The 16373-nt window shown below is 48.9% G+C and overlaps 1 protein-coding gene across 1 annotated transcript; it reads left to right on the plus strand.

Moving 5' to 3' along the window:
• The first annotated feature begins 2670 nt into the window (after window positions 1–2670).
• Window positions 2671–5858, plus strand: FZD8 (frizzled class receptor 8). The gene has a single exon (XM_003206980.4). It carries the CDS (start codon window positions 3219–3221, stop codon window positions 5223–5225), a length of 2007 nt encoding a protein of 668 aa, XP_003207028.3. The 5' UTR covers window positions 2671–3218; the 3' UTR covers window positions 5226–5858.
• The last annotated feature ends 10515 nt before the right edge of the window (window positions 5859–16373 follow it).

A 16373-nucleotide genomic window follows, 5' to 3' on the forward strand; every position in this document is an offset into this window, starting at 1 on the left:
TCAAACATTTTTTTTTTTAATAAAAGCACCATTCACTGACCTATCCAACACAGACAAGAGACCCACCACAACTTACTGGAGAACATCAGGTGGAAATTAAAAAGCAATTTTTTCATTATGAACTAATGATCTGTATTTTCTAACAAGCAAAGTGCCATATAAACATTTTATATGGTATTTTACCTTCAAGTACAAAAATAATAAAAAAAAAAAATAAAAATGAAGAGCCAATTTACCAACCTTTCAAACTAAAAACTCAGAAGTTGCCATTCCCCGGTTTGATCTGATCCATACAATCAAGTGAGCAAAGCCTTAGAAACAGACAAAAATTAGGCTTAGAGAAGCCAATGACAAAGAATAGCTGAAATGTTTGAACTAAAGCGGCACAAACATTTGTGGCAACAAAGACTTGCCCAAACTACTTATTGCCAAATCTACAGGTTTGCAAAGAGTTGCAGCATCCGTAACGTTTTTGCCTTCATCTGCATGTTTTCTATTTCAGCATGGTCTGATGACTGGACATTTGTTTGGAAACCACTACGAAGTATTCTAAAGCAATCTGTATGGCTATAGCAAAGCATAGTTTTTCAGAAAAAGCAGCTGCTGTATTTTCTGGAAAAACACACAATCCATTTTTAAGACTTGACCCCTGGCTCCTTCATCTCAGTGCTTCCAGTGACTTCATTGAAGCCTCAGTACTGGAAGAGCACACAAGGGCTGTGATTCCACAGCTGTAAGCTATTCAGGCTGCTTTTCAGTCACATAAAGCAGAGCGCCCTCCCCTCGGCTACGTTGTTTTATATATCTGAAAGACAATTTTGAGAAATTATCACTAAACTGCTACGAAGTTTCATAGTTCCAGCTTTGTTACTGAACAGCTTCAAGACTCAGCATCTTCGTGCCACATCTCTTCTCCCACTGCAAGAAAACAAGAGCATATATGAACGACAGCAAAACTGAAGCCAAGTGAGCTATTGAGAAACTTAGTATTCTCTTATTTCTGGGAGTTACAGTGTAATTCTAAACTGCAGCATTCGGCATGTCTCCTGAGCTTCCTTGCTGAAATATTACGATGGAAATTGCACAGCATCTGTGTTGCTTTTGGAAAGCATCACCTCACATCTGCTGTCTCTAGTGCAGAGCTTAAGTTCAGCGTAAAAAGGTACATTGTAAGAGGCAATAGGAGCCTGACAGAGGTAATTTACGGGCTCGCCCAGCTCTGCTGACCAGACTGGCTCCGTTCTGCAGAGCTCCTGAACTGAAGCACGGCTCATAACACCGTCCCGCCCGTGGCTCTCCGTGTCCCAAGCAGAGCACAGGACAGGTTTTCCACTCGCTGGGCGCCGTTCGGTCTCCCAGCACCTTACAGCAGGGAGCCGGCCGTTCTAAACGAGCGCTCAGGGAACCGCGCGCTGCTCTGGGAGTTCTGGCCAAATATGTATACGATTGATTTCACAGCCTGGAACTGCCAAACACAGCAGCCCGCTGCCACGTCCTCAGCAGTTCCGTGTCACGTCCGAGCGCCGTCGCTCCCCTCAGGTGGGCTGGGGGCGAAAAGAACACTTCTGCAAATTGCCGCAATGATTACACAGTGAACGCGTTTATCGCCTCGTTATTGCCCATTTCCTCCTCGCCGGGAGATCTGCGCGTCCATTTACATGGGGAGGAGAAAGGGGCGGCGGAGGATCCCGCCGGCAGAGGCAGCAAACTTCGGGCAGCGCTATCCCTCCCGCCCCGCTCCTCCGGCCCCAGCGCGGCGCGTTCCCGCGCTCGCAGTCATTACGGCCGCAGCGGGAGCTCCACGCGAGCGCGAAGCGCAACAGCGCCGCAATTAACAAACAAACGCCCCGGCCCGGGCGGACGGCAACCCCCCGGGACGGCCCCGCCGCGCACCGGCCCTTAAGGTGGTCCGGAGGGCAGCGACGCCACGGCGCATGGAGAGGTGGAGGGAAAGGAGAGGAAACGGCGATCTCTCTCGGGGTCGCCCCCTCAGCCCGGGCGCAGCAGGAGGGGAGCGGCTGAGCCCCAGCGGCCGGGAGCTGCTGCCCCGGGTGCCGCTCGAGCCGTGCGGGAGCGCTGCGGCAGCCGCAGGGCAGGGCGGGCAGCCGGCGGCCGTTCACCTGCCGGGACGCGACGGTGCGCGCGTGGCGCTGCTGCGGGAGCGCATCCGCAGCGCACGGCACGGTGGCATGTCAGTAAAGGCGCGGCAGCGCATTTATGTTTGAAACTCCGCATTTCAGACACCCTCGTGCCACCGCGTACTTCTCCCTCTCACTCCCACAGCGGCAACGCTGCCTTTCAGCAGAGCCGCGCACAGAGAACTCGTGGGCGCTGAGTCCGGCCTGAGGCACGTGCAGAGCGCGGAGGTCAGACACCGGCCGTCCCCTCAGAGCCCCGCGCTGCCGATCCCCGGCTCCAACGGGATCTCCCGCGGAGCAAAGCGCGCGGCGAGCAGAAGCAGCTCACGGAGCAGAACCGCGCTTTGCCACTTAGGAAGACGACCCGCAAAAAGCACAACGTTCCCGCAGCGGAAAGGCCGTGCAGGACACGACGCACGGGGACCCACCGGCCGCTCCACCTTAAGGCGGGCCGGGGTCGATTCTGCTCTCACCGCCCAGACTGGAGCGATTGGCGGCCTGGGCGACGGGGGCGGGGCTCGGCGGCGCTCACTATAAATATTCATGAGAGCGCGGCGGCCGGACTGGCGCTGCTGGGGCCGAGGAGCGAGAAGTTGCGCGGAGGCGCTGCCGCGCTCGACCCCGCGGCTCAGGTGGCGCGATCGCGGCCGGTGCGCCCGCGGCTGAAACCGGAGCGGAGCAGAGCGGCGGCCCGGCTGGCAGCCGTCCGCGGAGCACGGCATTCGTGCGGGTGGCGGGACGGACCGCTCCGGCCTCCGCTGCACCGGCTCCGCCGTTGCCCGGGCGCTCGGGGCGGTGGGAGCGCGGCGCCGCGGGGCGCAGCGCCTCGTCCTGGGGCCGCCTCGGCCATATTGACCGCGTCGCGCAGGGGCTGGGAGCGAAACTTCTCTTCGCGGCCGCAAGAGCCCTCCCGCAGCCCGGAGACATGCGAGGCCGGCTGAGCGGCCTCTCCTGAGCGGAGCAACCCCCCCCCCTCTCCGCCGGGCACAGCGCCCGCGGGGCCGCCCCCTCACCTGCCGGGGCCGCGGAGCGGGACGGGAGGAGGGGAGGCGGCCGGGCCCGCCGCCGCCGGCGCCCAGCATGGAGTGGAGCTACCTGTTGGCCGTCACCCCGCTGCTCGCCGCCCTGGCCCTGCTGCAGCGCGCCGGCTGTGCCGCCGCCTCGGCCGCCGCCGCGTCGTCGTCGTCGTCGTCGGCTAAGGAGCTGTCGTGCCAGGAGATCACCGTGCCGCTCTGCAAAGGCATCGGCTACAACTACACCTACATGCCCAACCAGTTCAACCACGACACGCAGGACGAAGCCGGGCTGGAGGTGCACCAGTTCTGGCCGCTGGTGGAGATCCAGTGCTCCAGCGACCTGCGATTCTTCCTCTGCAGCATGTACACCCCCATCTGCCTGGAGGACTACAAGAAGCCGCTGCCGCCCTGCCGCAGCGTCTGCGAGCGGGCCAAGGCGGGCTGCGCGCCGCTCATGCGCCAGTACGGCTTCGCCTGGCCGGACAGGATGCGCTGCGACCGGCTGCCGGAGCAGGGCAGCCCGGACACGCTCTGCATGGACTACAACCGCACCGACCTCACCACGGCCGCGCCGCCGCCCGCCAAGCCCCCCCTCCGCGGCGCCCGGCCCGGCGGCCCAGCCAGGGCGCCCCCCCCCGCCGCCGCCGCGCCCCCGGCCGAGGCCCCGCGCCCGCCGCCACCCTGCGAGCCGGGCTGCCAGTGCCGAGCGCCCATGGTGTCGGTGTCCAGCGAGCGGCACCCGCTGTACAACCGCGTGAAGACGGGGCAGATCGCCAACTGCGCGCTGCCGTGCCACAACCCCTACTTCAGCCCCGACGAGCGCGCCTTCACCGCCTTCTGGATCGGCCTGTGGTCCGTGCTCTGCTTCCTCTCCACCTTCGCCACCGTCTCCACCTTCCTCATCGACATGGAGCGCTTCAAGTACCCCGAGCGACCCATCATCTTCCTGGCCGCCTGCTACCTCTTCGTCTCGCTGGGCTACCTGGTGCGCCTGGTGGCCGGCCACGAGAAGGTGGCGTGCAGCGGCGGAGCGGGGGCGGGCGGCGCGGGGCCCGGCGCGGCGGGGGCGGGCGGCGGCGCGGCGGCTGCGGGGGCGGCGGCGGGGGGGCGCGGGGCGGCGGGCGGCGCGGCCGAGCTGCAGCCCGAGCTGGCGGTGGCCGAGCACGTGCGCTACGAGAGCACGGGGCCGGCGCTGTGCACCGTGGTCTTCCTGCTCGTCTACTTCTTCGGCATGGCCAGCTCCATCTGGTGGGTCATCCTCTCCCTCACCTGGTTCCTGGCCGCCGGCATGAAGTGGGGTAACGAGGCCATCGCCGGCTACGCGCAGTACTTCCACCTGGCCGCCTGGCTGCTCCCCAGCGTCAAGTCCATCGCCGTGCTGGCGCTCAGCTCTGTGGACGGCGACCCGGTTGCCGGCATCTGCTACGTGGGCAACCAGAGCCTTGAGAACCTGCGGGGCTTCGTGCTGGCGCCGCTGCTCATCTACCTGGCCATCGGCTCCATGTTTCTGCTCGCCGGCTTCGTCTCGCTCTTCCGCATCCGCAGCGTCATCAAGCAGCAGGGCGGCCCCACCAAGACCCACAAGCTGGAGAAGCTGATGATACGCCTGGGCCTCTTCACCGTGCTTTACACCGTGCCGGCCGCCAGCGTGGTCGCCTGCCTCTTTTACGAGCAGCACAACCGACCCCGCTGGGAGGCCACGCACAACTGCCCCTGTCTGCGCGACCAGCAGCCCGACCAGGCCCGCCGACCTGACTACGCCGTCTTCATGCTCAAGTACTTCATGTGCCTGGTGGTGGGCATCACCTCCGGCGTCTGGGTCTGGTCCGGCAAGACCCTCGAGTCCTGGAGGGCCCTGTGCACCCGCTGCTGCTGGGCCAGCAAAGGTGCTGCCGTGGCCGGGGTTGCCGGAGCTGGAGCGGGCGGGCAGGCTGCCATCGCTGCTGCTGGAGGACTTGGGGCCGGTGGAGGCGGCTCCCTGTACAGCGATGTCAGCACCGGCCTGACGTGGAGGTCTGGCACTGCCAGCTCCGTCTCCTACCCCAAGCAGATGCCTCTGTCTCAAGTGTGAGGAGCGGGAAAAGAGGCCATAGGTTAGAGAATGAGGGACACTGGCCTGCCTGAAATGCCCCCTCGCTGTTTGGTGCCATTAATGAACCACTAATGGTCCTTATTAGCCACAGCTTGTATAGAACAATGCAGCTGGCAGAGGCCCCAGGCTCCAGCCCCCTCCTCCTTCCCCTCCATTCATATGCAGGGAGCATGTACTTCAAGGAGGCAGCATATTATTTTGCTGGCAGAGGAGGGCAGGGGCTCACCCGTGTCTTGCAGAGGGCAAGGCAGAGCGGCTCCTGATTTACTCTGGACTATCAGCAGCTCGTGGGAGGGAGAAGATTCCTCCCCCATCCCAAAGCGGGAGTCTGCTGGAACTACAGGTTTTTGGGATATCAATGACCAGGCAAATGCCTTATAACACAGACTGAATCAAAACATGTCTTAATTATACACCCCAGCTAAATACGGGTTTCCTACATTAAAGGATGTATTTATATAATTATTTGTTACCTTGTACAGATGTGTAAAATATGTATATATCCAAAGCTATACAGTCTGTAAATTTTTTTGTAAAAAAGTTTAGAGGCTACCCCTGTAAGAGCAAATATGAGTATTCTATTTTGTCAATAAAATGACTTTTGATAAATGACTTCTTCAAGCTTTTCCCCTACTCCTGCTCTGGTTATTGCAGCAGCTGTGTCTGTGGATGGTTCTCACCAGTAGGGTGAAAGGGGCTGAAGGAGGGAGCTCCTCTAGCCCTTCTGAGTAATAGAGATGGCCAGCTATGTTAAGGGAGTGGAACATCCCAGCATAAGAAAAAACAAGTGATTCTAAAAAGTGTTTGCCAGAACTGGGGGTACCTCACCACAATTCCCTGGTTTTCAACGACAGTGTCTTCAAACCAAACCTGTTTCAAAGTCCTTACATGGCTTGAGTAGCCTTGCAGAATGGGTGTTATTTCAAGAATGTGGACACGCACTTCTCATATCTGTTTGTGCTCCTGTAAGCACCTGCCTTTGCAGGGATGCATGCTTATGTGTACGAGGTTCGTGTTTTAAATTCATCCATCGCATACCGCAGCAGAACAGTGACTTGAAATTTGTTAGATCTCTCTGCTTAACACATTAAACTAACATCTTAACCTTTCATACTTAACTTTTGTATATCAAATATGGTCTTTTTTCAAGAGAAAAGGCATTGTTCTTCTGTCAGGACTAAGCTAATTTATTTGAGCAGAAGGCTGTTGAATTAACAGAAGAATGCTTTGGCAATTGTTGAACTTTTTACCTGTCTGCCCAGTGGCTCAGAACATCATTCCTTTAAGAGGAGCTAAATGAATAGGGTTAATCTGTAGGGAACTTGGTTTCTTTTGAGTTTGGGAAAACTTTGATCTTTTCTCTTCACCAAACGTGATGTATAGTCTGAAGTTTCTTTCCCTGCTGCCTGGTTCCTCTTGTTGCAGACCAATTGGCCACCATGGAGCCTTAAAGTTCTTCAATTAAAGGGACATGGGACTTTTTTTTTTTTTTTTTTTTTTTTTTTTACTTTATTTTAAGAGGAAGACTTGTAACAGTTAGTGAACACCAGAGGGAAAAGGGAGAACAGCCTTTTAAACAGCTTTTCCCTGCATTGTTAGCCAGACTGCAGGCAGCAAGGCATGGCTTGGAGCATTATAGAAAAGAGCTATGAATGCCCTACAGGTGGTCTGCTCACATAATCTCCCCAATTTAAAACATTTTCCTTTACAGGACAATTGCATTACAAAACTCCCTTCTCTTTTGCTCCTAATTGAACCAAAGAACAACTGCAAGATTTTCTTTAAAAACGGAGTGTCTTTAAAAAGGAAAAGAAAAAAAAAAAAGAATCTAAATCCTAATTTCTTTTCTAAAATAGGATCACTGAGAATGCAAAGAGTAAAAAACCACGTTAGACGTTTTTCTGTTCCAGATATTTTTATGCCTTCTTATATTCTGTCAAATTAGCAATAATTTAAAAGCAATTGGTTAGGTTGTGCGTTAGCAGTGAAAAGATAGCCCCAGGTCCCTTATTAACCTGTCAATCATGGTAAGAGATGGGCAGCTACCCTGCTAATGACACAGATATCAATCATTATTTGTGGGAAAAACCTTGTTCCATTGAGCACTGACTTGATTATTTGGTGTCCCTTTCAAAGTTCCCATGGCTTAATAGAGACTTCCACTTCTACAAAGTTACCCGAATCATGAAAAGGAAAAAGTGAAAATGTCCATCTTTGACTCTTGGAAGAGAAAAATTTCTAAATTCTTGATTGTAAACAATGTTCCTCTGGGATTTGTGCTTGCTGCCTGTGTATATACTAATCAATCAGAATATTGACCTGTGTTGCTTAAACAGGCCTGTTTTAGCTTAGTATTTTCCTTTAGGTGAGCTATATTGTGCTGCTGGAACCTTCTTTTAACAGTTGTTACAGTATCTAAATCAAGGCAGTCCCACCACTGTCAGTGGGGCTACAGTAAAGGTTTTCTTTCTGCTGGAGAATCCCATGCATGTAGCAAGGAAGGGGAGCTGAAACTGTGGTGGGAGTTTGTTAGATAAGTCTCTTGCAGAGTGCTGGGATGTGCTGCTGGTGCTGAGATTAAAACATCTCTCAGAAACCGATAGGAAGTAGCTGTGTAGCTCAGCCTACTCTGGAATCAGCAAAGAGGTGCTGCAGGTGAACACAGCCAGGGAAGCAGTCTCAGAACTAGTTAGGTTACCAAGATGCCTACCGGGGCACTAATGAGTGCCCAAGCACTGACTGAGCAATAACACAAAGGTTAAACAAAGATGAGATAGAATTTAACTTGCTGGAAACCCAAACATGGGGAAACAGTGCTGGAGAAGAAATTTTTGTGAATCAACATAGATTTTATGTCTAAGAAAGGGGGGAGAAAAAGGCACCCTGGTATACAAGATACATAAATCCACAACTGCACCAGTGCATGCACTGAGTTGCACATTAATTTACGAGGTGTGATGATAAACCTGCCTTCTCCCTTGAACTGCCACAGAACTACTAACAATAGTCCCAGCAGACAGCGAGCCAAGTACTTCTCACCGAGCAGAAGGGATCCAGGCACCCTGGTACTGACTCACCTGTGGGCAGAAGCAACACCCACACCAGCCCACGAGAGCCTCCCCATCATCACTGGTGTGGCTCCATAGCACAACCTGAACAGCAGCGACTGGAGGGCTGGGTAGGGGGCAACCGAGAACCTCCCACAGCTCACAGAAAGGTTTAACTGCTTCATTCAGGAGAGCGACTAAGCTAGCAGAGAAACATGGGTTGGGATTTTTTTCTTCTCTATTAAGCAGCATACCTTTTGAACGTTCCTTTTCTTTCCAGGACCCTTCCCTGCTTTACATGTTCCTGCTCCAAAAGGAAATCCTATGGATTAGCCTCCTCCTGCTGTAATGACTGAATAATCCCTCGGCCTCCAAAGGAGCTAGCCCAGCTGCCTGCGGGCTTTTTAAAGAGGCAGAGCTGCCCAGGTGTGCTGCAGAGCACTCGGGAGGGACGGCTCCCTTGGAGCTAATGGATGTGGCCTGCAACCTGCTCCAAAACTTCCCTGGTTCTGGGAAAACTTTCCTGAAGCTTTGATAAGCAATTATCACAAAAGGGAAAAGACTTTGGACAGAGAAATTCTTATAAATTGAAATAATGTGATTGTGGCCAAGCATTCTGGGAAATATTTTATAGTTCCTGCAATAAAAGGCCTATGAAGGCTGAGACTGGTACACAAAGGGTCTTTTTTGTTTTGTTTTGTTTTGTTTTTTTTCCTTTTTCTCCTATGCAGTATCTAAAAATTGAAATACTGTGGTGCTCACCCATTAGAGAGTTTCTCCAAGGTGATGAATCAGTCTTAATAGGTCGCACAGGTGTGGGTAAGAAATGCAGGCATAAAATTTTATGTGAGGTACACTGGCTACATAACATTGGGAAAAACAGTGATGATGAACAGTCAGAAAACAAGAAAAAAACCACAAAAGTAACATAGTCTTGGAGTGAAAGCTAACCTTCAGCCAAGACCATGCGGTAGGGGAGCTCAGTGTTGCACAGGCAAAGCAACTTATAGAATTGCAATCAGTTTCCAAAGTGCTGGTTACAACACAAATGTAGCATGTTTTGCTCCTGCCCTCGTGCCCAGAGCCATGCTCAGGGCATACTCTGTTTCTCCAGCTATGCACTTCTTGCATTGTGAAATTACCCATCCCTGGCCTAGCAGGCAGCAGATGAGGAACAGCCTCCCTCTGTTTCCCATCCTGGCCATGTTCCCTCTTTTTCCCCCTTTATAGCAAAACTGGATGGTACTGAAAAGATGGCACACCTCTTCCCAGACTAAAAGAGGCTGAGCAGCAAATGTCACCATGGAAAAAAAAACAGGGTGAGCCTTAGGAGAGTATGGAAAGTGCTGTACAGATGATGGTCTGTGGGAGAAATATCAGACAGGGCAGAATCCCTGAACATAGTTGTGTAGGCAACCTTTAAGAGAACCAGATTAGCTATGCTCTATTTATTTAGCCGCTTACAAATGGCCGTCATTACTGTAATCAGGTATATGAATTTCACTGGTTCAGCAGAGGGGTTCACACATCGTAAATGCTTGGTGGAATGGAAATACCCGGTGTCTGGTATTAAAATGTGGAGCCGTCATCGGAGGTGATTAAGGACAGTCAAATCACTCCAGAAACTGGTACCTGAGGTCAGGAGCCGACCCAAGCTTTTTGAAGGGTGAGGTAACACCTTCTCACTCCCACGAGCCCTTTATCTGGGATCTCAAAACACTTTACATTCATCAGTGAATTAACAGTCAAATTTCTTCTTGCGAGACAAAAATTGCAGCAATACTTGGGCTAATTAAGTGTACGTGCCGAGTCTAGAAGAACAACCTGGACTTACCGGCCCTGATGAGCGCACTTCACAAGCGCACTCTGACGCCTTCGTCCTCCCCATCACCGCCGTGCGGCAGCGCCCTCCGCTGGGCGGCGGGCGGAACTGCAGCCCGAGGCGGAGCTGCGCGGCGCTGCTGCCGGCCTGCAACCCGGGCCGGACTCCCCGCGCCTCTGCTCTTCCCAGTCCCCGTCACTTCATCCCTGCACCGCAGTACCGTCCCTTTCGCTGCTCCAGCAGGAGTCTGCGGCTGCTTTCATGTTGCTGCCCGCCTCTCTCATAGCTCCAACAGCCCCGGCCCTTCTGTCCCATCCCACGCAGCCTATGTTTTTTAAAATGCATTGCAGGAAGATGGGTCTTTTTCAAACACCGTTGTACTTTATATGATTTATGGGATGCTTCACACATGCTTTACATGTTAGCAGTGTGTTCTTTCCTCCAAATTGCTAAAATACACCTCCGATTCTTTTGGAGAAAGTTTGTTAGTCTCAGTTATTATTTCTGCTTGAAGCTGTCCACGAGAGAGGTTTATAGAATAGCCACAGTGTCCCATTTTCACACCTTCTGGAATTAGAAACGGCTGTTTTGGTGCCGTGAGCCAGGGTGATCCAGGAGGCATGTCAGGCATGGCACGCTCACTGCTGCTCCAGGGCTGAAATGGGAATGGCCTCATTTGATGTAAATCAGAAAACGCAGCAATTTGCCTTATGAAGCAAAATGCTTTCCTTGGCTCCCTGACCAAACGTAGAGTGGGAATAAAATGAAACCTGGCTTTTTGGAAGGAGAGGGATCGTTTGCCATCCAGCTCCAGGCCCTGCAGCTCTGCGCCGTGCTCCTGTACACTGCTGCCATCTGGAGCCGCAGCGCAGAGCCGGGCAGCAGCAATGTGCTCCTGTGCACAACACTTTCACCACTGTGATTTTTAAGCTGAAATTACTTTTTTCCCCCCTCCTAAAACTCTAGGAAAGCAATATTGTGCCTGTAGTAATTAGGAAAACCGCAGTTTTCCAGGATATAGAGCAGGGCGTAGGAATAGTCAGCCCAGGAAACCAGAGGCCCACGAGGAGTTTCGCTGCTGCCATCCTCCAGCTCATTAGTGTACCAGAATTGTGTGTGTTGTTTTTAGCGACTGAAGAGTTATTTATGGCTTCTATGTTCTCAAGCCAAAGTGAGTGAGGGGTGCAGCCGGGGCAAATGCATCAGAGCAATGCAAATCACTGACAAGGCATCATGAATGCAAGCTGAGCAGAATTTAAATACAATCCATGAATGAGAGGAAAGATTTACATGAAGGAAAGAATCATTAGAATCTGATTTAACAAGCAGTGTATAAAATGGGCCTTTGCAGCTTAACGTGAAGCAAAGCACATTCACGTTATACATTCCTAATGAAAAAAAAAAAAAAAGCAAAATCACAAAACCCCTAATTTATTAGTAGGGTTTGGAATAGAAACGGTTTTCACAGAATACCTTTAGATCCTGATTCAGAAACTTGTGCTTGATTGCTTTCTTGAATAGAAGTGGATCATAAGCATGTAGGGTGGCAGGGACTATTTAAGTGCATGCCAAACTCCTATTGATTTCAGTGAGATTTTATAAGATGCTTAAAATAAGAGTGTGCTTAAATGTTGGTTTGAACAAGAGTGCTTTTCTGAATTAGGGTTTAACTCATAAATTTACGCAGTGCTTTCACATGGGAAAATAGGAGAGATTAGAATTAGGTATTAAAAATATAAACATAAATATAAATATAATAAATGTGCATAGAATTCTATATAAATATGTATTTCTGCATGTCATAAAAGAACTTAATGGAGAATTACTCAGGACAGAATTTTCTGTAAGGTTCAAAAGCCAATAGAGAAAAAAAAATCTGTGAAAGCTGAAAGTGAGTAACATTCATAGAGCCATAGAGCAACTTGTATAGATTCTGTACTGATTTAATCTCAGCTGAATAATGGAAGATTTTTAATATAAAGTTTGATGTAGATAGTGGCAGTCTCTTGGAAAAGGGATATGTTATTCTACATCAAGCAATATGATATTCTGTCTTTAAGAAAAGAAAAATTGCCTTGAAGAAACTCTGCTGGTTATCATTTCCAGTCAGTGGCCACAAACACTGGGCAACAAACTTTAAATTAACATCTCCTATAATGCAGTGTGTCTGAATATTTTTCAAAGCAGTGAGTGCAGTGGCAGACTCTGATATGGTGTATTTCCTGATAATAGCTAATTGTGTATTTCTGTCAGTTCTAGACAATCTTCTAGTTTTTATTTAAGCATTAATTGATCTATGTAATTACATCTCTTAGCATATTCCTGTAGCGCCACAGTGCTTCTTTTTATGTAACTGTGGTCCCTCTCAAGTGAGTTATTAGCAGCAATACACATGAAACTTGCAAGAACTCTGCCAGTGTGTGCAATATTGGCTGTGCTTGTGAATGTTAGACTTTGTGTCAATTCTTCCTTTGGCAATGTGTAAGTTTTCAGAATGCTGCAGCAGAATCTGCAATAAGCCCTTTGGAAATCTATGAAATCTATGATTGGTGTGGTTTTGTTTTTCTGTTCTTCTCCTAAGTCTATCAGGAAAATGTTCAACAAAAGGTATTTCAGCTCAGTAGCAATGCTATTTTCCTGACTGCTTTCTCTGTCTTTGGTTGAGCAAAAGCAGTATCTCGTTTGGTGAAAGGCAGCACTCTCAACAGTAGCACTCCTCTGGCTCTGATCATTGCTTACACATTTCTTCATATTTTCATACTCTCAGTTTTTACTCCTTTATTCTTCCCACCTGCTAGTGCCACACTTAGTGAAGGATAGAGTTCAGCTCAGGACTAATATAGCAGTAGTGGGAGTGTGGGCAACTCCCTCAAAGATAGGCACTGAAATGTAGGTGGCTTCTTCTTGAATTGAATCCTGCCGTGAGAGTCTGGCAATTTTTTTTATCTGTCACAGCTCTGTTGTAACATCTGAGTATTTTAATTGATATATTCTCTAATTGCTGTTTCCTCAATTTTTTGGGCTGTATCATGTCTTTGCATGAGCTAGTACAACTTCTAGGTTTGATTGCTCAGTGGAGAAGTAGCTTCTCAGCAGCGGCCTCTTTGACCCACTCAGGAGCACTCTGCACATTAATTCTAGGGATTTGGGAGGGGTTATTCTTAATGGGATCTTTGATTTATCATAATTTATTTAAAATGTGTTATTTTAGTGTCATCTTTTTTGGCTGTTTCCATATCTGTAATGATATCCATGTTCTGTTGTTTGTTTGCTTGTTTTATTATTCTTTGCAGTATATTCAGTTCTTTATTCTTTATTTTATACTTTAAAATTTATTCTGAGGCAGCTTCATTTCCTGACAACCATTTAGGGAGGCTATTGGTTTTATTTCTGTTTGCTTCTTCAGTTTTCTTCACTTATCCAAACTGCAGGCTGGCTTAAAGTGCTTAAGCGTATCTTTAAACCATGCAAATTCCATCAGTTCCTCTAGAGAGCAGCAAATATGTTCAAATAAAATATTAACACGATTCAACATAATGTTTGGTGAAACACTATAATTGAACTAGATAAAGAACAAAGAGCAGTGAGGAATGGAGGTCCTGCAACCAAGTTTGGCCTTTTCAAGCACTACCTGAGAACTGTCTTAGCACTTACTGTGGATGCAGTCCCCTGCCCTAAATGTCCTGCTTGACCCTAACCCCTACTCTCCAACATAGTTTGGCACAGGGGAGAAGGAAAGCAGTGGGGGTGCAGCCTGGGCTGGGCACCAGATCTGTGGGCTATAAACTTTCCTGTCCTTACTCACACAGGACTGTGAGCCAAGAGGAAACACTCCATTTCCAAAAACACCCACAAGCTGTCTGTTCCTCATGGTCAGTAGGTGTCTGACAGATGGGACTCTGTCTCCTGTGTGCACAGGGTTTAAGGGAACTTGGCACCTCACAGTGAGCCACAGATACTTGTTTTTTATGAAAAATAGTCAAAGTAATGAAAAGTCTTCCCAGCTGTAGACCTCTTCAGACTAATACCACCATGTGTTTGGCCCTAAATAATACATAAATCTTTAAAAGAAGGACAAAGCCCCCTTTGTTCTTTAAGATCAGTCTCCAAAGCAAGATTGACAGCTGCCTGCTTAAGCACTTGGACAGCTGACACAGATGTAACAGCAAAGTGAATTCAGTCTAATGGGAAAATCCATGAAAGAGTGTTTTCAAAATCCTCTCATGCTTGCAGGGGTGTTTTTGGTAGGATTTTGCGATAGTAATGCTTCTTGGCCTGTGCTGGAGTTTGTACAGATGTCTAAAACAGCTTTTGCAAAGGTTTTTCTCACAGATATAAGCCTGGCCAATTGAGCCAACTTAAGTCATCCCAGATCTCCACGAGGTCTGTAACCACAGCAGAGCAATTCCCCCTTCCTGTTCTCTGTGGACCTAAGTAAGTTTTGTCAACACACCCACCCTTCCTGATGGCATTTGTTTCCAGTTACTGGGTACTGAGGTATAAAATCAGAGCCTCTTTCCCCAAATTAACAGTTAAATACAAAATACTAAGAGGCAGCACTGGATGGACAGAAAGCAGTCAGTGTAAGCTAATACCAAGGCCACAACAAAGGAAGGTGCTGCAATCCCTTCTGGGAAATAGACTTAGCATGGACTCAGGCATGACTGGACGAAGTTGGAGGGGCTGGAAGAGCAGGATAGGGCATATATGCATCTTATCTTGCTTGCCTAAAGGACACTCACCTCATCCCAGCATATTCACATAATACAGGGAAAGGAGGGGTCAATTCAGGCCACAAGGGGAAAAGCAACAAAAGGGAATGCTCTCTATGTGGGTAAAAAACATGTTTATTCTTATTTTTTTCCCCTGCTTTTTGGGTAACTGACCTCTTAAGTACCAGGAAGCTTCTTCAGTAACTGCATAGCACTGGCTGGCTTCTACTGGTGGGTTGTATGCACACAGAGTCAGATACAATCACTGCAGCAACACAGGCAGGCTGATAAACAAGTTCTGCCTCATTTCTGGAAGCACAGTTTGCAAAAGAACCTGGAAATGGTGGAAGCTGTAGTACAGGGTAGGCAGTGAAGGCTGTAACTTGCTGCTCTTTGAGTTGTGAGCTGGCAGCCCCAGTGGGGTGCAGCTGGGAGTACTGAGAAAACACAGCCTTCTGCTTCATGGAACCCACCTGGTAGCGAGGCAGAAACAAGAAGCATTGCCCAGTGCTGTCCACAGGTGTTAGAACAGAAGTAAGCAGCCTAAGAGCTTTGCTGAAACCAGACCTTTGTCTTCAGTTCATAGGCACTTTGAGTCATGCCAGACAAAAGCTTTTCAAGAGGTAAAATATATTGAGCCAAATTGTTTCTGAGACTGGATCCTTTTAGAAATATTTTAGGAATCTCACCTAGGAATAAATTTACTATAGAAACAGATTTTTTTGGGGGGAGGAGGTGGAGGGAGAAGTATTGTCCTGAGGAGGAATGAAATCCCAACTATCAGTTTAAATCAAGTTGGTAACATTTTAGAATTTCTGGTGAATTTCTGGTGAAGTACAAAAGCCAAATAAATACCGTGACACTGTTGTTTTAAAGGTTGTCTTGTGGGTTGTTGTGATTAAAGGTTATAAAATATATCTCTCAGACACAGGTAATTTGTCTAGATTTTTTGATAAATTATTTCTTATTTATTCACACTCTTGCATAGTTTCTGTTGCAATAGACCATGAAAATTGAGACAGACTTCTTCTGAGCTGACGGAGCTGTGTGTATCACATAATTCAGTTCCAGACTATGAAGCTGACAATTGTTACCATCTCTATTTTCAATACAAAAAAAAACAAACAAACAAACCAACCAAACACTAAAAAGCTTTGTTTAGATCATTCCTTAATTTAGTGTCGTCTTTCGAATATCAAATAGTTTTACTCTCCACAGGAGCATAAAATTTGATGCAGTTCAAATTCTGTTGTTTTCTCCAGTCAGAAGAAAGATTGGGGTCTTTCCTAGATTGTGCATGGAGGCATATGTGAAAGTCTCTGGTGAAGCTGTGTGAACAGCTATCTATCGGTGCACCACATTACATAAATTGTGTTAGATATATTCCGTGTTTATGTTCACATTTCTTTAGGAAGAGGCTTGTGAAGCAGGAGAAAAGTGTGGATTTTTTTAGCCAATGTGCTGCCCGTCTGCCTGCCTCTGACTTTTTTCTAGCCTTTCAAGGACAGCACAGAGACTCAGGAAAGAGCAGATGCCAGAAACAAGC

Source organism: Meleagris gallopavo, chromosome 6 (genome assembly GCF_905368555.1).
Source record: "Meleagris gallopavo chromosome 6, MGAL_WU_HG_1.1, whole genome shotgun sequence".
In the NCBI taxonomy this organism is placed as follows: Eukaryota; Metazoa; Chordata; class Aves; order Galliformes; family Phasianidae; genus Meleagris; species Meleagris gallopavo.

What these genes read in the sequence shown, in the direction of transcription:
- FZD8 (XM_003206980.4), top strand. Translation starts at nt 3,219, where the DNA reads ATGGAGTGGAGCTACCTGTTGGCCGTCACCCCGCTGCTCGCCGCCCTG.